Source organism: Aythya ferina, assembly GCF_964211825.1.
Source record: "Aythya ferina genome assembly, chromosome: Z".
Classification (NCBI taxonomy): Eukaryota; Metazoa; Chordata; class Aves; order Anseriformes; family Anatidae; genus Aythya; species Aythya ferina.
In genome coordinates, this window is record NC_140299.1 from 18,653,942 (window position 1) to 18,677,702 (window position 23,761).

Below are 23,761 nucleotides of genomic sequence, written 5' to 3' on the forward strand. Positions count from 1 at the left end.
GTCCCACTTCGAGACCACAATAGTCCAATATAAACTTGATAAAAGCAAGTAAATAGAGCACTAGTCGTGGTTAATCTTCGTCGTCACGGTATCTCCCAGAGCACTAAGAAACAGCCCCATTTGCTATTAATTTATTTGCCCTGTTAGCAGGCACAAGGTTCTACTGCAGTTGTAGTAACTCTCTGGCTCCACGACTGACGACAGGTAGAAAAGCTTCTTGAAAGCAAATCAGCCGGCCCAAGAAGTCCCAAGAGCCACAAGGAGTAACCGGAGTTGTGGAAACCCACCGTGAGGATTTTTTCCCAAACCAAGCAGCTCTGAAATAGCTACACATAAGCCACCTCGAGTGTGTGTACACATGCATGCGGTCGGCTTTGGGATTTCTGGGGCGAGGAGAGGGGGTAAAGAGGTAGCGTGTTTTGGGTTTGTGCTGCTAATGATGAAGGGATGGAAGGAAGAAGAGAAAGCACAGGAGGCAATAGTGCTGCCCTTTAGACTTAGAAAAAGAGAACCAGCAGCCTCAGTAATTATGATTAAACATAAAGATTTGGGGATAAGAACGTAAGAATAAACACTGACAATCCAGGCACATTTGTAGGATGGGAGGAACTGTGTTTCTATGGACACCCCAAGGACAGCATCCTCCCTCCATCCCCTGATGGACAGGGTTTTCCATCAGGAAGCTTTGTGGATGCACGGACAGCCGAAGCAGCAGTCCACCTTCAGCTGCCTTTCTGTAAGGGGAGGGTACCCCAATAACCTCCTTACTACCAGCTTACACACGACAGCTTGCAGCCCAGCATTTTCAGTGCAAGCTGTTGCTCACACGCAGTCCTCCAAGAGAATGGAAAAGACAACACATGCACCTGGGTTCTTGCACAATGATAAATAAGAAGCAACAGAAAGTGTTCACAGACACGTGGATGGCCTGCTGTCTTCCTGTCCCACGCCTGCTCGATAATCCAGATAATAAGACCTCTACCCTGCCTGCACTAGACAACACCGGGTAAAAGTTCCCCCCCTAGGTCACATCTTCCAGGCTTTCCACTTCTGTGGAGGTTTGCAGAATAGCCCTTCCCTTTTGCTTGTTACAGGAAACTCAGATTTTCCTTTGCATGAAAGCTGTTTTGTACAGGAGCTATTATTCATATTTCAGCTAGCACAAACCCTGGAAATCAGAGCAGTATAAGAAATCCAGGAAACTTGAGTAAAAAAATCGCCATTCTCAGCACAAAAGTGTCCCAACAGAAACAAGATGTGCTGAGAAACACTGCAACTGCCACAGAGAGAGGCGTGCGGTTATGTGAGGGCACCGCATGCGAGTGCGACAGCTCCCTCCGTACCCAGGGCACTGACATGGACACAGAGCCCCAGGCACCAACCAGCAAGACCCTGCCTGCAAACCAGGAGTCACACTGCAGCCTGTCTGATGCAAAGCTTGGATTAACACGGACAGCACCTATCTCCTGTAGTTCTAAGCAGGAGACACAACGCAAACGGTTTTTATTATTTATAGCACCCCAGAGATGTTGCAGAATTCATGGATCATTTGTGAGTTGGGGCTTTTGCTTATTTGCTTTAAAACAAAACCTTAAGAGACTTCATGGTTTATTTTGCCTTTTTAGTAAGAACTCATTTTCTTAAAAATACACATTTATGACCTCTGGCTTACCTGCTCCAGCATTTTATTTTGAGTGTGCAGAAATGAAGGAGAAAGAACTCAGAATTATTTCTCCCCCTTCCAGAGAAGGAAAAGGACACAGGTCTGCACTTCCTTCAACGCAGGGATATACCTGGGCTGCTGTTGGCCCACCCCTCTTACCTTTAACCACGTTTTCCATGCTGACACGCCAGCAACAGCTCTGATGTTCAGAGCATGGTGAGCTGGTCAGGGGGCTGATCCATGGGACAGATGAATTCAGGAGCTAAACTCGGCCAGATTAGATAGAAAAGGCAACGTCTGTACTAACCTGGCTGGTCTCAGACAGCTGCCATCAAAAGGCATTTGATACTGAGAGCTGCCTCCCGTGCAGTGGGGAAACATCCTGTCATTTACCAGTTCAAAAGCCACGCTCATCTACTTTACGGAGATACTTCCCAGCAGATAAGTGATAGCACCAGTAGTAGTAATCCTCCAGCCTCAGCTTGGCTGTATGCTGCAGAAATCACTGTTTGCTGATACCATTTTTACCATAAAGCAGGGTAAATGGTAACTTTTTGTTCTGCTGTAAATACTAACACTTGGCCCTTTTATTAGGAAAGAAACTGAAACAAGTGTTTTTCTGCTGTACCTACCAAGTTATGGAAGCCTCAGTGGAAGGAAAGCACTGCAACGCTTTTATCTCTGTCCCACAGGAGCCACTTCACAGCAGCCTCGGCACTGCCAACAGCCAGTTTCCAAGCACACAATGGAGAAGGCATTTGGCTTCATTCGCTTACCACAGAAGAGCCTAAGTACTGATATTAAGCGTGTGCTGGAAGGGCATAGGAGTAGAAGCACGAGTGCCTTCATACTTGAGCCTCACAGCACGAACAGTTGTCCTTTATTTCTTCATCTCTGCTTTGAGCAGCGTGCTAGGCTCAGCCCAAAGCAGCAGCCAAAATGCTCTCGGTAGGAAATGCCTCTCCGTTAGCTGCTGAAGACTGGGTAGTGCTCAGCTTTCATGTGGGCAGGAACATATTAGGGACATTCATGGCTCTGTTCAGCAGCGTTTGGGAAAGTGAAGAAACACTGCTAAGCAAACAGGCATACCTACAACGCCGTGTTAACATGCAAGCAGGGCTCGGGAGCCTTTGTTTCACTCAGCCTCCAGTCCCAACACAAACAAGATTTCAAGCCCAAAGTTTGACTGGCGCATTTAGTAGCATAAGTACAAAAAATAAAAATAAAAACAGAACAGCCTAAACCCTGCTTCCATTTGTGTTTAGCACACGTCCCCTCTCTGCTAAAGGAGTGAGCTGTGAGCCCGGGTCACTGAAATGCCAGTCACTCTCCAGCTCTTCTACAATTTCCCCTTTCCCTGGGCACACAGGATGTTCTTTGCCAGCGAGCTGCGGGAGAGCTCGCAAGCAACTCGAGTTACCTTCTGCAGAGACCCCTCACCGCCTCCACCCTGGGCAAGGCAAACACGCTGCCCTCCCAGGAATAGCACAGCATTTCGGCCAGGTCCCTGCAGCAGGGCTCCACTCCTTATGCTGACAAAAATACAGAAGAAAACAGGAGCCTATCCTAGAAGCGGACTGAAAACTGAGGCCAGATTGCTGTAAGGGACACGGCATCATAATATCCAGTTTAAAAAAAAGAAGCAGCAGTGATCTATAACATAAAGATAGGAGTGATGCACGCTATTTAAGCAGGCAGATTAGAGTTATTTAACATTCCCTGAAGTTACTCAGAACCCACATTTCCGTGTTGCCATTCTTTCATAAAGCATTTATTAGATAAATGCTTTATGAAATAACAGGTAAGCTCTAAAGCAGGATGGCCACGTCCCTCCTCCTCCTCGCCCCGCAGGTGAGCGGGTTTCCTTTCTCAGGGCCAGGTGCCCAGCTCTGGTTTGCCACAGGCAATGCCCCTGCATCTGTTTTCATGCCAGATGGTCACACGCAGCGAGCTACACGAGATCAGTTCACATAGACTCTGTGCACCAACACTGAGAGTACAAAGAAGGTAGCAAAGCCCGTGCTCATTGCCAGTTCCTGGAAAAGGCTTTAAGCTCCATGAAGCTGCTCTCAGTTAGGGGGGTGTTAGTTGACGTGGTATGAGGCAGTCACTGCTTTTACTCAGACAACCCTTTAGAAGCCCACCTGCCGCACGTACAGAAGGCAAGCAGTGTGAAGGTAAGGAGTTAGGAAAGGAATATTAAGTAACTGTAAATACTGGGGCGCAAAGCTTCCCAAGGGTCAGGAGCCCAAATTACATACAAGGAAACATTGCCATTCCTCAAGTTCAAAGTTTAGCTCTGCTCTCTAAGCCTGCCCCACAAACCAAAAGACAAACTTAGGAAAAATGCTGTGAATTCTCAGATGCGTCTTGCCTAAGACTGTTCATGGGACACGAGATTCTTCCACATCTCCTCACCTCATCCTAAGCGTAAATCACGTATGCCCAGTTTGGAATTTTAGACCCTCCAGCTCCTTCCTATCCTTCCTTCCCTGCAGTTCAGATTACCATCTTTTTCAGCTAGCACTCTTCCCAGCAATCCCCTGAGCACAATTCCCTGTAGATGCTCAGATCATACATTTTTCTGCTATAGATACCTGACGCAAGACGATGAGACCATCTAGTTAACAGGCTTGCTTCTGGGGAAAGCCTCTAGGACACAAAAGTCTGAAGATGCCCAAGAGATCTTTAAAACCACCACCATCACCACAAAATCCTTCCCTTAAGGATAAAGACTGAGCTGCAGGGTATTTCCAAGTACCCTGCCCTCACTTTGGGACGGGATTTTCACCACAGGAGTCTGCTTAAAGCTGCAGTTTTCCCTTCTGACACCAGGGGAGCCGTGTGGTCACAGCTCAAATACCGGAGCTGCCACTGACCTGCATTTTTTAATTATTTTTTTTCATGTCACCAATGGTTTGACCAGGGCTCCCTGCAGAGTACTCTGCCCCTGTAACCAGCACAGCACAACTCGTGCCAGTCCCTGTGCTGCCTTATGGCTGGGCTCCCCACCAGCCCAAAAGGCATTGAACTTTTCCTCAGGAGAGGAAGCACACAGGTTATGGCAACAGAGATATTTCTAAGGCCCACTCAGGTATTACCAAAAATAAGCACTTCAGAGATGTGGTAATGGAAACTACCTGTTAGCTAAGGAAAAAGCTGCCTGAAGCAACTGCAGCATTTTGAGTTGTGCTAATATTGAATAATCTTTTTTTCCTCCAAAGATCAAAACCAACATGGTTATCTCCATGAGAAGCAGAAACAATGCAAAGAGTAAAGCAGAGAATAAACACTCAATAGGAAGTCAAGCATAAACAAACACCTCCTGATTTTTTTTTAATCATTCTGATATAGTTGCAGGAGGATAAACTTCCTCCTTAATTCAATCCTCAAAGCAACAAGACATCCTGCAAAGTAGGAAATAAGACCCAGAAGGATTATTACTCCACAGACACTGCCGTAGCTGTTCACAAATCAAAGCATCTAAAATATTTGAAAATTATTAATGAATGACCTCATCATGTTCATTTCTAACCAGTCTGTTCAGGTGCACAGAACAGAAAGTGCAGCTACAATTTGATTTATTCATAGCACATCCATTCTGTTTTAAGTACCTGAAGCTGCAGAAGCATTTCATACCTTTGCCTAGCGTTTTGCAAGGTGGCTTGATTCAAACCACATACTTTCAGCATCTGCCATCTCACGGCTGCAGCGCCTGTGCTATCTGTGGCAGAGACCATTTCCCATTTTATCCCCCCCCACCCCCCAAAGCGCTCCCTCCTTTCTGAAATGCGTAACCTGACAAAGTACACGTGTTCAGCAACATTCAGCAGCATGCTCACAAGGCAGATTCTTCTCGTCCTTAGGCAACCAGCATGCGTGCATCTGGTTGTGATTAACGCCGCCGATGAGTAATGCCACATGTTCACGGCCCTGTCCCACTCATGACTCAGTCCACAGCTGGATTAAGTGTGCAGGGAGCAGCTGAAGCCAGCGTGAGAGGTCAGCTAACAAGCAGGTTATCAAATGCCACAGGTCTGGTGTACAGCCAGGGGCAGCACTCTGCCTTGCCACGCGGGCAAGGTGGAGGGTGAGAAAGCAAGTTTGTCCCACCTTCCTGCAGCTGCTACCCGCTTGAATACACCTGTTTTGTCTTTTATCGAAAGGCCTGCATTCAGTGCAGAGGTTGGTATGCAGCAGTACTGTATCAATCAGTGGAAAAAACATCCTGCACAGGAGCTGTTAACCCTCTTCAGATGTCTCTCTGAAGAAAGTAGAAGTCTAAAGTCTAAGCTCCTCAAAACCTCTTACTTGTACTCAACCATAGCTCTTTCAGAGACACAAGACAAGAAACTGAGGTGCAGGAAAAGGAGGAGAGCACCCATCATCCACCTCTGGCCAGGGTCTGGATACTAGAGAAAAAAAAGTTGACCGAAATCAGACCCTGTGTGAATTCAGTACATAGTTCAGGAGGGAACATGTGAGAAGGTAAACTCTTTTGGTGAGTGAGCATACAAGAAGCACAAAATTGAGGGCTACAACAGCATTTTCTTGCACCATCTCCCACATCCCAGTATTGCAGCACCAGCCACCATGCGGATGACTGCATGGCTGGATGGGTCCAACCCAGGCCTTCTGAAGGGGAGCACACTTGGTAATTAGGTTCCTTCTTGTGCCTGTGATTTCAAAACTGCTCTCACTAATCTTTAGCTCTGTTCTGAACATTTGGCTGCCACACCTGAGTGACAAACTAATCTATGATAAATCCCTGTTAAATAAATGTTATGTTAAGAGAGTTAAGGGTATTTGTACCTCTACTTTTTAAGGGTGCTGACACAAACTCTGGATTTACAGCCTTTCCAAGTGGCATACAGAGGAAGGACTTGACCCCCAGCATCCCACCTCTTTCCCCATACAGAAGGTTGCTGAAGAGTGAAGGATGCATAGACACACAAACCCCGCAGTTGCCTGTAACTCAGCGCAGGAGTTCAGCAACTCTCCACACAAGCTTCCTGCATGGATTTAAAAGAACAAAAACAAAAACACCCAATGCCATAGGCAACTGTAGAAAAGATTATTCAACCCACATGGAGAAATTAGCATCCTCAAAAGAAATAATAAAAACACCTTTTTGCCAAAGGCTGCTTTTTTAAAAAAAAAAAAAAAAAAAAAAAAAAAATCCTAGTAGGTTAAACAAACAAGGTCTGAAGTCACAGAATCACAGAATTATCTAGGTTGGAGGAAACCTCCAAGAGTCCAACCTCTGACCTAACACTAACAAGTTCTCAGACCCCATCACATCAGACCCAGAAACAATCAGTGTTACCTGGTGCATTTGTCAATTTTCACTTTGTCTAATATATTTTGGGGAGATTTAATCTTTGCTCCTTGGCATCATGGAAAGCCAAAGTTGCAGAACACTGTTTAAAACTAAAGGGTCTCTCAGTGTTACAGCACGTAATTGAGGCATGGGGGGAGTTCTCATGACCAGATGCAAGGTTTCAAAATAGCAACTTCCTTTCTTCTCGGTCTATACTGGCTGAGAAGTCCTCCTGACCACAACCTCCTTTCCCACAAGCTGCAGCAAGCAGGGCTCGTTATTCATACACATGACAGAGATAAAAGTTCAGACAGATTGAAATCCTCGACCAATGACTGTAATCCAGTTAGTATAGATTATAAACCATATTCATAATACACCTATTAAGTTCTCATCTCCGAGTTTGTGCTTCAGAAAGGATGCAATGCCACATTTTCACATTGCTCAAGAAAAACCATGCAAGGATAAGTTATATCAGACACACATAATCAAACAATGGAGGAAATCAGTATTAGGTTGCTACACAGCAGGAACTGTTTCACCATATCATTGACACAGTGATTTTGATCTGTTTTCTGGTTTGTTTGGTCTTTTTTTGAAATCACCTAACAGATGGACCTATACAATTTTGGAGACTGCCAATGACAATGAACAAGTAAAGACACTTGCCTTTTTTTAAAAATAGTTGACAGATGAGAATCCTGTGCCATCCTGTATATATGTATAAACTTCTCAGTTACAAAATTTATTCTAGGGTTGATGAGTTACCCTAGCCGACTTGGACTGAAATGTATTGAAGATCAATACTGAAGATCAGCACTCAAAGAAGCACTCACTGAAAAAGCACTGGATAATCATACATAAACAATATCAAACAATACAACACTCAATTTGCCAACAGTTTAAGGCCACGTGTGTGTTTGTTTCTTTAAGTAGGCTTTGCACATTTCATTGTCAGACATTTATTATTTTAGTGTCCCTTGCACAAAACAGCTCAAGCAAATATCTCTATTTTGTGGTCAATAAGACTTTTTGTTGGCATGTAGATGGAAAGAGTATACTTACTGCTAGGAAAAGCATGCAGTACATGGAGAATGATGAATGGCCAGAGTAAAACGAGAGTCTGGAAGAAAAGAGATCAGACATTTCATTATTTTTCCATTTGCAACAGTCTACAATGATACTAAGTTATTTTACACAAGTGAACAAGGAAAATGCAAACATCCCCATGCTATTACTTCAAGGATGCTATCTGTGCACAGAAGTCATCACTAACGTCTGACGACAGTTTTTGACAAAAGAGGGCTGATTTCACTATTGAGAAGCTATCCTATTTCAATGTTAAATTGATTTCAACATCTGGTAGTAACTGCCTGTCTTTTGACTAAAGCTTGACTAGCAAGTGAGCGCATCCTTAAAACTAGAAATCAAGCGTGTATTAAAGCAGTATATTTGTGTTTTGTTCTTGATAAACACCAGAACTAAAACAGTGTAAATATCATCAATTTAAGAGTGCCTATCTGATAGTCACAGTATGGTTATGAGAACAAATAGCATACTCACCCAAAATGAATATTCATAAATGAATATTGTTAAATACTGCCTGATAGTGACTGCTCGTGTTTAGCTGTTTGTACTACATATTTGTGAAACATACCACTTCGTACAGACTGACCACTGACCCACTGAAGGGGACAGGCAGGAAGACAGTTCACCAGCCAGCCAAGTGCAAAAGGTGACACCCCATCCCACATTTATGGAAACAGTTTTATACTCAGTTATTTTGTTTAAGAAGTAGCAATATTGCCTCTAACTTCTTCTAAAGGGAGCTTCTAGGCTGAGAGGTGTGGGCAGCCGGCAGCAACAGCCCCAGGACACCAAGGAGGCCTTGAGAGGGCCCTCACGTCAGGGGCTGCGGGTAATGGCAGAGGCCTGACAGGGCTCCCGAACCTGAGGCAAACCATACACAGGACAAACCCCTGCCACTTCTTTGTCAACAAGGGCTGGTAAAATGGAAGGAGGTTTCTGATTCGATCTTCAATCACGAGATGAAATTATATTTCTTTTTTTTTTTTCCTACCTTATGTGGAGCACCTACAACTGTTTGGCCATTTCACAGGCTATCCACCAGGCCTCTGACAGGCGTCTGTGTGATTTAACAGTGTAACCCACTTAAAATCTTACATACACAAACAAGGACAACTTAAAGAGTTTTCATAGCTCCCCTGGTGGCCCTCTGCCACCTCACGACTTCAGGAGCTGAGCCAGCTGGAGAGCCTGGATCAAGGGAAATCCCTGGTGAAGGAAACATCTCTGCTGTTCCCACCAAGAGTAATGATGTGCAGTAAGATAATTGGGTTCAACACTCAACACTAACTGATTGCCTTCTTGAGAGTATTTCAATCTCATGCACAAGGGAAACTCAATTTGCACGCACAATATTAAGAAACTGCATCAGACAGTGGAAAGAAAAATGCACGCTAAGTGTCCTGTGTAGGCAGGAAGAGCTCTTGGTTTACATTTGGTTTAAAGCACTATCAATAGCCTTCATCTTCAGAGACCCTAAACAAGCCCTTTGAAAAGAGCAAGATGAGTACTGTGTATATGGAGATACCAAAGACACTTCCAATTCAGAAAAACTGTACTGACAGCATTATCTTCAGATACTTGAAATTCAAATCCAGGTTCTGCAGCAAAACTGCAGTCTCACCATCTCCACTGCAGTAGTCCTTACTCCTCACCAGCTGATCTCTGGATAGCAGCTTGCTATGAAATCCTGTATGACAAGAACTTGGAAGCGTTATCTTTCAGACAAGACATGTCTGAGCCACAAAGGAGCACTCAAAAAAAAAAAAAATCACAATAATGAATTCCTGAGCCCTGTGCCAATATTTTTATCTTCGGGGCTTTCGCTGTTGTCCGTAAGACAAAACTTCCTGCAACTCCTTAGGGCAACATACTGCCAACTGTAGGCATTCAGAAGGGTGTTGAATGAGAGAAGGTAATAAATGCAACTCTTTTCATTCATTTTGGAATCCCTATGCCATTTTAAATGTGTTATTAGGTATGTCCAAAACCAAGAATGCCAGCAGCTAATGTAACATTAAGAATGTCTTGTTCCAAGTTGAAGATTACAAAATTTAAGTACAGCCTCATCAGGAATAGATAAATATGCTGTGCATGACTTAAAACTTTGTGTTTAGCACATGAAGTATTGCCAGAAATACAACTGGGATAAAATATCGATCCAACTTGTACATTGTGCAATCCCAGTGAAATTTCTTTGGTATTACTGCCATCCCTACACTTCCCTAGACTTTAATTATGAAAACTTTAAGATTCTTTCAAATCTTTAAAGTGAAACAATGCAGAAGTTTTCTGACTATTCCTCAGCATGATTGCCATGTGCCAGCATTTAAAATTAAATGATTAAAAATAAAATCAGAATTTACTAGTTCCAAGAACACAGGAGTTCTAGATCAAATTACATTTGTAAATAAAGTGCTATAGGCAGCATTCAAAAGCCCTGCTTCTGGCTAATGAAGGAAGGGGTAAATTATCTCAGCAGCAATATCTCAGCCAGCTGCATTACCTACAGGAGCTGCACAGAGCCATGTCTACAAATTTGCTAAGGTCTTTACTATGTTCACAGAAATACAGAAAGGCAAACAAGAAAAGTTTTCCCAAGAGACGGAAACAAGTCAGAGGTGGGAGACAAACACAAACCCCCAACTCTCTCAAAACATTAGAGTTTGGATTTTGACTTGTGAAAGCTGCATTGCATTTTTACCTGCTCCCAAGCAGAGTCACTACCTACTTTTAGCACACAAAATAAACTGCTAACCTTTCTTCATTTAAACAGCTTAACACTCTGTTTAAACTGCTCTTAAAAGTGTGGCTTCTTATATGCTCGTAAGAACTACTGAAGGTGCAGAAGCATTAAGCAAAGTGCACTTCTCTGCAACAGTCTGATAGAGGAATGAATAGCCTTAGTGAAGCAAGAGATTAGGAAAGAGTTGGATAAGTACAAGACAATGAAATATTAAACAGCAAGAAGTTAAAAATCTTTTAAAAGATTTAGAAGTGACAGTAAAATGGAATAGCCCAGAAGCAAGGCTATCTTGTGCCACAAAAACATGATAGAGACTTGCCTGTGGGTATTGTCTCAGCTTAATTGTTGGATTTTGTATGGTAATATTTATGAACAGAAAACAGGATATCCAACAAAACATTATGCCTGTTTCTGTATCATCAACACAAAAATAATCACCCACTGGATTAGCCTGCAAAACTCTTCTATCCTCAGGTTCTCCAGATTCTTCACATCTGACTCAAAGCTTCCCTTGACATTCACGTTACAGATTTCATTGATCTGGTGGGGAATAAAGTGTCCAACAAACTGCAGGCCAGCACGTCCATTTCAAGTGTGCCAGACTGCTCTGCACGCTTGGCAGGGAATTATTCCTAGAATTAACACACTGAGGACCTGGTTTAATAAGGTGATAGTGCTACACACAAGCTGAACACCACATTCTTTAAAGACAACCAGCTCTGCGTTCAGCAATCAACATGTTTTCACATGAACCCACTCTCTTCTCGAGGTGTCGGACTTCTACGAGAACAAGTTCCAAGGATATCAGTGAGGACTCAAAGTTCTGAGTACTTTGCGCTTCACTGCAAAGAAACGGTCAATTAATTGCACAAGCAAGTCATGTATATTTAACAACATCCACAACTAAGAAGTCAGAAATCCATTTTCAAAAGACGGTATTATTTACAGTTACTCCACCTTCTTCCTTCCCTGCCAGTAGTTAAATTCATACTGAAGTACAGAGCATGACATTCAGAGGGAAGAGCTGCCAGGCTTCCCAATTTTACTGACAAAGGTGTTTCTACGTGAGGTTTCTGTTAAGTGTCTTGTACAATTCCCTAATCATACTTGGGGCAGGAGAGCAGAGCCACTCAGCTCTGCTTTAAGTAGAGGCAGATATTAAGCAAACTTTGCCAGCACTGAGACAAAACATGCCAAGACTAGGTTAGTAAAAAGAAAAATGTGTAATTACCCATCTTCAAAAAGCAGAGCAATCTCACCGTTTTCTTATCTTACACAAATGAAAGTTCCCTGCTTGTCCTACTGACGAAAAACAGAACTAGCAGGTTCGAGGAAGAAAGAGGCAGTCCTAATTTGCAATCACCTTCTTCTCTCCCCCACCTCTATTATTCTTCTGCAACAAGCCCTGCAGATAGTGCAAGAGGCAGGGGAAGAAAGTAACCTTTTCCTGAGGTCAGGGAGAACATGGAGTGGTTTCACTCAGCTCTGAGTGCCAGGAGGCTCGTCTTCACCGAGGTCAAGCGGGCTCTTAGACTCAAACCTCTGCTGGCATAGGCTGTTGGGTTCCACTAACCCACCACCCCGGGAACTGGAGAAATATAGCACAACACATGCAAGCAGGCATGGACTTTGTTGTTTTTACAGAGAGATTACACACTGGTGGAACAATCTAATTGGGCAATTTCTAGTTAGCTAGCTGTTCTGCAGCTGTCATTGTGGCTTGTACAGGTGGCTACCAGGAGAATGAACTTTCCTGTAAAGATAATCAGTAGAGAAGAAGTTTTATTAGCCTGCTGTTTTTTCTTTTCAAATGAGCAAAAATTCACTTGTGTCCTGAACTGACTAATATTCTCTCTTCAACATTTCATCCAGGGAGCAAGAAGTTACTCAAACTCCCAACATTTTCACCATGCACAAGCACATACGCTCTGAATTCAGCATTACCAAGTCCAATCTACTGGCACGTGGCAATGGCATTCCATGCTCACATTGCAAAACTACCACAGTTTTCCTGTGTTGTGTTTTACTTTGACACTCAGTTTAGCTTAACGTCCAAAGGGAAATTTGATTTTCCCCTGTATTTCTAGTTTACCTCCTCCAAATAGAAAAAAATTGCAACCTTGTTTACTTCTTTCATAATAATTCTCTCAGGAAAAAGTAAGAGTGAAAACAGCGAGTGAGACTCAAACCAGTATTTCTAAAGGCTGGTTTGCTCTCACACGCATCAGATTACAAACCTCTGTTCAATTAGCCATGTCTGCACAGGTTATCCACGTACTTTCCTGACTCACAGGAGTGTTACCATCATTTTACATAAAGGGAATGAGAACAAAAAAAGAGTAATCCCTGTTAAATCACAGATTTGATTAATGATCCCTCTTTAACAAACTGCTTTGGAAACAAAGCACCTGGAAAGCATGCAGAACCTTATCTCCAGTCCACCCCCCACCCCAAAGTTTGTAATCCTCAGCAATTAGGGGGCAAGAAAGCTGTCAGCACTAAGTGGATTTCTTGCAGTACTGCTTGAGCTTTGAGCAACATACAGATACGCTCATGTCCATTTCGAAGTAGTCCCTTTCTATTGATTTGGGCATAGGCTGTGCAAGTCAAAAAAGTTCTGCCAAAGGATAAGATGCATCTACCTGCTCCATTAGCCATAGCTAAATTACAAAAAAAAAATCAGCATCACAAACTACACACTTTGATTGCTAATGAACTGAACGGTGATAATAAGTAACTGAACTAATAGATAAATTTTAAGTAAGTATATTTTTCAGGCTGACATTTGTGTCTTCTTAAGCCTAATAATACATTTAATAAACCAGTTCAGGTGCACGTGAGATGCAGTGCCTTAGCTTACACGACTTGACCAATAGATAGGAAGAGATGCCCTTGGAATAAAGATACAGGCTCTTTGCCACACAGTGATTCAGTGGAGCGCTGTATGCCCAGATCAAACTAACACCAAAAACAGCAGGGACAGCTATTTCTGAGAACTGTAAAGAGTGAGGAGCCATATTTTCAGTTATGAAAATTAATGCCATCCATCACCACATAGAAGGGCCAAGTCACATCAGGACAAAGAGATGGAAGATCAGAAATCTGATCCGGACTGCAGAATTGCTTCTCAGTTGCTTACAGCAAGTTTATCTTTCAGATCCGGTGCTCCCTGTTGACAATTAATTTCTATTAGAGAGGCAGCTTTCTGTGCTCTCTAGATCAAGTACAGCCCCCTTTCATCATTCACCATGGACCAGCAGCAACTTCTGAAGTTTAATTATTTAAGAGGTTCATTGACCACCGTGTTTAGTGTTTTCCTTCCATGTAACCTTCCCACAAGCGTTAAGTGTGGGTACCCTAATTTAGGCTCCAGCTCTCAGGAGTGAAGGATTATTTGGATAGGACTGGATGTGTTCACAAATCAGCTGTGCTGCATCTTGGATAACAGTAATGACAAAGGGGTGAGAAGCAGTGGTAAAGGGAACAGTTGCATCATTTGATTAATAGCAAAAATGTATCTGGCATTCAGTCCATTCAACCTTTCAACTGCTTTGGTATCCAGACTTCCTCAGAAGGTTTTGGCAGGCATCTTTCCAGAACTGAAACATACTGAATAGGTTCTGATGAAAACTCCTGAACCTTTAAGCTTCCGCACAGTGACAGTGTAACAGCTCAAAGGTTAAAAGCTCTGTAACAGAAATAATCAGATTGCTATACACAACATACCAGTAGTACCCAAGCAAACGTGTAGTTAACAAGTCTGTATAAACTCTAGAGACATTTCTGATTCATGATGTTATTGGAAACTGCCAGATTAGATAAGTAAACTATTTAGTTATGTTTGAATGAGTAAGTGCATTTTGTTTTTTTTTCCACAAAGCTTAGTTTCAAAACAAAGCTTTTATGAAATACTCCAGTATAACATTATTTTAACACACAATGGTGCTTCATCTTAGAAATACCACCAGTACCAAGAGAGAACTATGAAAACTAGGAACAATTGTGTAATAAAGACAGGTTAGTGTGAAGCAAATGTCCAGTCTTTTGGGTTACATTTAACAAAATCCAGAGCAAATCACCTGCAAAGGCTATCTAATGACACAGAAAAAAAAAAAAAAAAAAACCTGATTAAAATCCAAGCAAGTTATGTCTGATTTTTATTTTATTTTTTAAACACTGAGTTTTAAAGGAGTTTTCCCTATGTAGAAGGGACAACATATGAGTTTCCACCTTTATTTTGAAGTTCAACCAAACCTTTATGCAGGCTTAGCCCCATGCCAGCTGTCTGACATGGGTACTTAGCTCCTGGGAACTGCTCTAAGGGAATTAACCACACTCACTGGCACGCATGTGCACTGCCTGTGAAAGAGCTTGAACAGACAACTCTAAACAAAGCTAAAGTAAAATTCCTGGCAAATGATTAGTCAAGGGCACCACCTTGGCAATTGTGCTGAAATAAATTATCGAGGTCAAAACAGTCAGCTCTAATTTCCTAAAGACTTCTTTGAAGATTACATTTTGTTTGCAATGGCAGACTACACATCTTGTTCTGAGTGCAGGCAGCATGACAGCAATATATCAACTGAAGTAGGGAACTGTTTTTTTCCACAGACATCTGAGTTGTGATATAAATCAGTACATTAGTAATACAATTATAGTTATGAACCTTCACAGCTGTGTTATCTGTTACCACAAATGGAGCAGAGTGACAGACTGAAATTAGAGACCTTCAACAATCCTCTGGTAAACTGAACTGTATAGAGAAAGCTTTTCTCACACACAGGCATCCCTGCTAGCCTCAAGTCCTCTTTTGAGTCTAACAGAGTTCAGATCGCATAGAGAGCCTTTCAAGTAGCTTGATTAGTGCAGCATGGCTTAATATTTACCACCTAAGGTTCAAAGGTTTTAGTTGCGTGTGTGCGTTCAGTTCAGTGAGCTGAAGAATGAGCCAGCAAGGACGGCTGCTTGGATCTGCACAGTCATCAGGTTTTCCTGTTCCTCCAAACCCAGGACTCTGACCTTACAGATCCCAGCCCATCACCATTCCCTTTTTTTTTTTTTTTTTTTTAAAAAAAACGACAAAAATGTTTAGAAGTCAGTAGTTAGAATACCAGGAGAAACTTGAACTGCTCATCTAAAATGCAATAAAAAACATGTCCAGAAGAGCTTGGAGTGAGCACAGAAAGCCTGAGCAGGCAGGCTAAGAGCCCTTTAGCACACACCCAGGACAATTACATGTGGGGGTGAACTTCACACTGTACAAGAAGGTGTGCTGATGGGAACTAGTTTAACCAGTGGTAAACCCAGAGAGTAAGCCAACAAACTGCACTGCACACTGCCACCAAGTTTAGCACTGCTGTAAGAGGTGGGGCATTAGCAGCCTAAACAAGCGTGCTGGTGTCCAGCTCATCTTTTAAATACCTACAACACTGCTCCCTTCCCCCTCTCCTCTATATTCAGCCACTCTGTTAAGGGAGAGCGCAGACTTCGGGAACAATTGCTGAAAATAAGTGTTTTGTTCTAGTTTGAGTAAGTTTCCTGAAAACTGAAAAGAACTCTGAAAAAGCTAACAGGTGCTCAGAACTGCTTTCCAACATGACTTAAGACTCAACTACAAAAAAAAAGTCTTAGCAGAGTACTTTCAGTATGCACTGCAGAAATATGGCAACAATTCTGTGCAGAATCAGTTCACCACTGTCCTTACTCAGACAGATCACCTGCACTGCCTTCTGTTTGCACAGAAGCAGAGGTTGTGCAAGACACTCTTTATGCATCTGCATATTACACACATGCACTTAGTTGGTTAGTTAGGAACCGGCAACCACAGTCAATTTTTTTTTTTTTTTTTTTTTTTTTTTTGCTTGAAGGACTAGTCTGTCAAAAAGACTGTTTACAATTACATTCTCACAACTTTCCAGCAAAGGAGCTGAATGCCCACTGTCTGTTCCCACCGTTGCAGTGTTTACCAAGGACGAGCAGGTTATGTTTATGCCTTCCCATCTGCAGAAGGGAAGCAACTGTTCCGTATCTCATACCAACAGCATGGCAATGTTTACAGCCCTGGAGTGGAAGGGAGCAGCTTGGTTTATATGATGACAACAGTGCACTGCCACATGTGTGCAGGACCTCTGCTTTCTCCATTTTTAAGGCTACGAAGAAGAGCAAGTTCCTTGCTGTATGCATCTCTGGCTCTTAAATACTGACCCCTTCATTCTCAGCATTCAGAAACCTGAACCATCTCCCTCTGCAACTCTCAAATTGCTTTGAAATATTATTGCTAATTTCATAAATTTCAAAAATTTTAAAGTTTTTGAACTGCATTCAAGCAAACTAAGTATGTATACATATACATAGATGGGTATATATATAATTAAAAAAAAAAAAAAAAACTGAGCCCAGCATTTACCTAGGTTTGAAATTCAATCCGGATTTTTCAGATGCAATCCAGCAGGACAACAAAGTTTCATCATGAAAGGACACATCTGGCAATTATGAAATCCAGTTCAAAACACATTTAACGCACAAACAAGACAACCCCCCCCCCCCCTTTTGCTCCATCTCTCTTTAAGAGAACAGAAATAAGCCATCCCAAATGCAGACGATGTATGAGGCAAGATGACTGGGACTCCTCCAAATCTATACCTTAACCAAGAGCTCAGAATATGAGTAAAAGCTAATGAATCAAAGGGCTCAGGAAACCACACCATGTGTTAGCCCTTCTCCTTTTACAACCCTAGGTGCAGCTGGAGACACACAAAAGGAAAAGCAAAGTCATGAGAGCATCTCAAATAGGAAGCTTGCTCAGATGTTTAGAGGCCAGTGATCAACTCTTTCCTAAGGCTGAGGAAATGTGAAGAGTTGCTGAAGTCTTCTTTTGAGGCTTAATAAGTAATTTAGTGTTAGATACAAAATACCAAACCCAAGACATCTCAGGACCCACTAGTCTGACCAGGCAACTAGCAAACATTTTCAAAGTCCTGTAAGGATCAGAGGCATAGGAACCCAGATGCTTCGTATCCAGAAGGGCTTCGCCCAGGGAACTTTTTTGCTCCTTTGCCAGGGAACTTCATCAGCCTCAAAATCTGCTGGAAGAGCAACGTGGCAGGGTACAAGCAACTCAACAGCTTTCTTTTTTTTTCTTTTTTTTTTTTTTTTTTTGTTTTGACACTGCTGCTGGACAGGCCAAACAAGAAAGGTGCTTTGCTGAATCTATTACTCAGCAGCAAGGCTGAACTAGTTGGACACATCAGCATCACTGCATGCAGCAGCCAGGAGATATTAGGAATGCAGAGACAACCTCACAGCACCAGAACATCCCACGCCCTTGTGTAAGGAAACGAGTAGGAATAGCAAAAGGCCATCCTGATTCAGTGAGCACCATTTAAATTCAGACAGAAAAAAAGCACGAGATATAAATGGACTGCCTACCCAGGACAAGTGTTGATGCATCACCCAAGCATGCTGCAAAGGAATTCGAAAGGCCAAGGATGGAGCTGAAGTGCTGAATTCAACAGCTAAAATTCAGTGAAAGCTTCAGAAGACAAGGATCCATATTACTTTATAAAGACAGATCTCTAATGTATAATTTAAATGGCGGAGTTTGTCAGCTTTTAAAAGAAGCCAGCACATTCATTTTCTGAAGTGACAGTACTTTAGGTGAGATTTTACCCTCTGAAAAAAAGTTTACACTGTCATTCACAAAAACGGTCATACTAAAATACATAAAATAATTTTCTACATCCAAAATACAGAATTGCATTAACTTCATAAACCAGTTGCCAGGTATTCTTCATAGTTTGGGATGATCTCTTAAGCTTCTATTCACTAAATTGATTAGTCCTGTATAGATTTCAGAGATTTTTGTGAGCACTCTGGCACAGCAAGCAGATCAGGTACACTGAACCGGTGAGAAAACTGATGAAGTTAGAACAATCATGCCAGTTAAAGGCTCTTTGCTTTCAAAGGTTGTAAATTCAGAGTAACATTAGCAACACTGTTTCACACTCCTTATTGTTTTTTGGTGTTACAAATGGACTTTTCCTTCTACATTTTTGCAGGAAGTGATTTTTAAAAAACAGTAAATTCAAGGGAAATAAGTATAATTTAAATTTGAAGTTCTAGGGAGACATCATTTACACCAGCTGTAACGAGAACTTACTTTTCTTACCTCCATAGCCTATCATTTTCCCTGTGATCCAATTCAGAAGGCAGAGTAGTTGTACTACATATTTTGTGCTACACCGTTTATTCTTAACACTTTGTGGATAACATGTAAGCCTAAATAGCATCAGATTCAATACACCTGACCTTTCTACAAGGCTTAAATGTGCTGTTTGTGCTGCCAAGTTTAACATGATACACAGGACTGACCGCATAATCCTCACTTAAAATCTAAAAATACTGTCAACTGTATATAGCACCTGCTACATTGTTCAAGAATTTAAAGTGTTCTTTAGATTACACACAGCTTTTCGATACCGTAAGTTCTTTGTTTTCTTTGTGTGTGCTTTGTTTCTAAATTTATTTGGAGATTTTACTGGCTTGTAGAAAGAAGGGATAAAAATTTGAAAGAAAAGCCCATAGCCACACTAATTTCCCACCTTCCAAAGAGTATTGCAAGAAGCTTTGTGTAAGGTATACATTCTGTCTTTGGGATTGGACACTACATGCAAGAAACAATACCCATTCTTAGCCTAAAGCGATACTCAGTTAAAAGGCCAACCTGTTCCATGTTCGGCTGTCCTGATCAAACTTGTCTGCTGGATTCCAGATCCTGTTACCTAGGGGTTACCAATGCTCTTCTGCACAAAGGCAATCAAAATGCAATTACCAGCTCCTGACTGCCAAAAGGCGCCAGAAGCAACCAGTTAACATCTTCACTCAAGGTGTCACTGCAATCTGACACTACACTTAGAAGGCCACCACCCTGAAGCCACAAAGCACCATACATCTAAGCACAGTAACTTTTGAAGTTTCCCTTTTACGCCTAGCAGAAGCCTCAAATTTTTTGCAAGAGCAACCAAGTGTTAAATACACTTAATAATAAAGTGTTTTTTTGTTTTGAGGGTGTTTTTTTGAGGGTTCCATAATTCATATACTAGAAGAAAACAGAAGCACTTTGTGTTCATTACTACACCAGACATTCACGCTTACAAACTCATTTCAGACAGGCTGAACCAGCAAGTACAATAAAATATACTTGAGAGGACAGTAAAATACTCATCCACCTCTCCTGCTGGTGAATATCTGTGGTTTCTATTAACTCCTTCCAATACAAGGAAGCTAACCAGCAGGACGCAAGGACAGCCTGCCACAGACGAGTTAGAGCAGACTGGTTTGAGAAGTGAGCCTTGCAACCAGCAAGGAATGAAGAAGTCATAATCTGTCCTTTGAGTCCTCAATACGTACTCCTCTGAGGAATTCAGGTATCTTGGAAACCAACTCAAAGCCAGGTAAAAGTAAGTTGTAGCAAGCCAGAAGAGAAGGAAAAAATTGATCAAAAAAGGAAATCTGCAAAAGAATCCAGAGATATCTGAGAACAGCATAGACTGCTCAGTCACTTCCCCCCTCTACCGTGTTCACAGCCCAGCATACCTACTCCATCCTACCGGGCCTTACTTTGCCAGAGTTGAAAGATCAGATGGCCTTTAGGCAAGTCACTGCCTTTACATATCCTAAAGAAAGTACCTGAAAGGCAATTTAGCAGCATTACAGTATATACAGAAATATACGAAGTAATATGATAATTACTAGCTGCAGTGACAGGAGAACAACTTGTTTTTTTCTTTGAGACTTAATTTCCTAAAACATCAAAACAAGCAGTGCCTCCCAATAAAGAACCAACATGATGTGGTGCCCTCCTCCACAGTGCAATTACATTTAAAAATCCATACGCCTTACTCATCCAGGTTATGTATGTCATTGACTAAAGAAAATTTTACTGTTTTTGATACCAAAGGGAAAAAAAAAAATCCCCTTCATATGCCAAACATCCTATTTAGTTATTCTTTGTAACCTTCTATTTGAATGTAAGTATTAGAAGCTCTGCACATGACTACTGGGAATTAAGCATAGCAATACCTTTAAAAAAAGCTTCAGAATACAGCTCTGTACGAATCATTCACTCAGAAAACTGCTGTGAATTAGCTCATACCAGCTTCCTTATCTAGCTTAAATTAAATGCCAGAGAATGCCTGAAGAAAGGGCTATCCTACAAACAGGTAGGAGAGAACACCGATTTCTAACACTTAGAGTTTTCAATTTAACTAGAAATTTTTAAAGTAGATATTCCCATACGTATTTTAGAGATCTGGAACTACTATATACTTTCATGCAATACATCTCAACTCTTATGTGCAGCTTTCAACAAATACGAATGAGATTTACTAAGCACACAACTGTTATTGTGATCCTCAGCTTGGTTTAACCGCCGGTAGTACTGGAAGTGCAAATACGCTACAAAAGTTGTCAAGGAGAAGCTAAAGCTATCTAAAGCTGAAGAGGACTCTTTCCAGAGTAAACAAGATACTGGAATCAACAAGAATTAACTTATCAGGTTCAGGTTTGAGAGGAAAACCTTACTGAAACTCACCAAAATCCACTGCTACTTTACCAGTGTAAGCAACCAAGCAAAAGTCCATTGCTTTACTTTCACGCTAACACACACAGAGGAAATATTTTATAGTTGGAGTTCAGGGGATCAAAGAAGGACGGAATAGAACAGCCCAAGATACATAATTTAAGCACACCATGGATTTTTCACCCTGGAAGTGGTTTTCCTGGTATCATTTAAGGAAGAAACAGTAAATAAAGATGAGATATGTCTTTGGCTGTATAACTGAGCATGAATCTCTGAAAATATTCCAGAACTACCTCAAGCTCTGTCACAACCCAGGAATGGTGTGCTCAGTTCAGAGCCTATGATTTTGTATGTGACATTTGCCTTGTCTTCACTCTCTCCGTACTTCTAACTGCATGTTTATTTTACGCAAATGTGAAGGTAAATGGTAGTTAACTCTACCTCTAATAACACCTAATTGATACAGAAATTCACCTTTCAGTTACAGCTCAAGAGCTTATCAATGTCCTCCAAATTCTTGGGAAACTCATTGCCAAGCTCCCTTTACCTTTGGTGGCTTATCAGCCCTCAAGTGTGAGAGCGCCTGCCTGCAGAACACAAACCACTCTCAGAGGTCAGGCCCAATTTCTTTGGGAAACAGCAAGTGAACTATTCTGTTGCCGCATCTTTCTGGACACTGCTGGTGCTCCTGAGTACAAATACGAGATTAGTCTCACAGCCCATAATCCTATCATATCATAAGCCAGCGTTACACAGAACAGCAAAATTACAACCTTAAACCAGCTCCCAGAAGTGATGAACAGCATAACAGGGGGCTTAGACAGCAGGTAAGGTGTTACCCAAGAATTCTGGCAACAAGCACAGCTGCAAGGGCAAGCACATCATTATTGTGACCAGCAACCATTAAACTAATGTAACACTTGCACTAAGTTTGCTCTAAAATGCTCTGGTCAGACCTGTTATGTCTTGCGCTTTCCCCCCACCCAACAGGGGGATAGAGAAGAGACCGGGAAAAAAAAAAAAAAAAAAAAAAAGGCGAAAACTCGTACGTTGAGATAAAGATGGTGTAATAGGCCAGAAAATGAAGGGAAACAAATATAATAAAGACTGCTACTAATAACAACAATAACAGAATACACAAAGCAAATGAGGCACAATGCAATTGCTCACCAGCCACCAACCAATGCCCAGCCTGTCCCCGAGCAGCAGCACCCCCCAGCCAGCTCCTCCCAGCTCAGATCTCAGATGGCATCTTGCTTAGCAATAAGGCATGGGACATCCCTCTGGCCAGCCTGGGCCAGCTGTCCTGGCTGTGTCCTCTCCCAGCTCCCGGGGCATCCCAGCCCCCTCGCTGGCAGGGCAGCACGAGGAGCTGAAACATCCTGGGCTCTGTGTGACACTGCTCTGCAACAGCTAACACATCTGTGTGTTATCAGAGTTATTCTCATCCCAAATCCAAAATGCTGCACCATAGCAATGACTAGGAAGAAAATTAACTCTATCCCAGACAAAAATCAGGACAGCACCTCATCTAGGATCACATTACACAAGACCTTAGTCTCCTCTAAGAAGTTAAGGTGTTCCTAAAACAATGGACAATCCTCCCCCTAAATCATGAAAAAAATATCTCAGCACCATTTCAGGCATTACAATCAGTTAATCACAGAATCACAGAATCACAGAATTTCCTAGGTTGGAAGAGACCTCAAGGTCATCGAGTCCAACCTCCAACCTAACGCTAACAGCCCTCCACTAAACCATATCCCTAAGCTCTACATCTAAACGTCTTTTGAAGACTTCCAGGGATAATGTTGTCTCCTTTTATGCTTTACATTTGAGAGTCCTTTCAGACTCATGCAGAAATTATACTGAAGACTCACACCTCTAGCAAAGTTGATTTTTGACCCCACTGATTCGTCAATGCCATTCTGTTCCACAAACACCTGAGAAAGTACAGCTTAAGAGACCCATTTTGTGCAAAACTTAGACAAGTACCTTCTTGCTTTTTGCACAGTAGAAGAATAAAACAAAATAGCACATTTAGTGAGTTGAAGTGAAAAAGTAACAGCATTTTACACCTACAAAACCAGCTCAGATTGAAAGGATCAAAAGAATGTAGCTTTGTGATATTTCAACAGTTTGTAATATTCAAAGACTTCTCCTCCTTGCCTCAATACTATATGCAATGTCAAAGTAATTTATAAATGTATGTAGGGGTAAATAGATCTTTATCTTCTTTTAATCTCAAAAGAATTCATTTCTGGCAATTAATTCTACTAACTTACCACATAAAATTTGCAAAGCTGACAAAATACCAAGACAAAAATACCAAACCACACATCCTGCCAAGATCTTGCTTCATTTCTA

The 23,761-nt window shown here is 41.9% G+C and overlaps 1 protein-coding gene across 2 annotated transcripts in view; it reads right to left on the reverse strand.

The window, feature by feature from the left end:
• PLPP1 (phospholipid phosphatase 1) overlaps window positions 1–23,761 on the reverse strand; it is a 59,326-nt gene that overhangs the window by 5,833 nt on the left and 29,732 nt on the right. For both annotated transcript variants that reach the window (XM_084505099.1, XM_084505098.1), the window contains exon 4: window positions 8,049–8,106. In XM_084505099.1, the coding sequence (XP_084361225.1) occupies window positions 8,049–8,106 (58 nt within the window). The remainder of the gene's footprint in view (window positions 1–8,048; window positions 8,107–23,761) is intronic.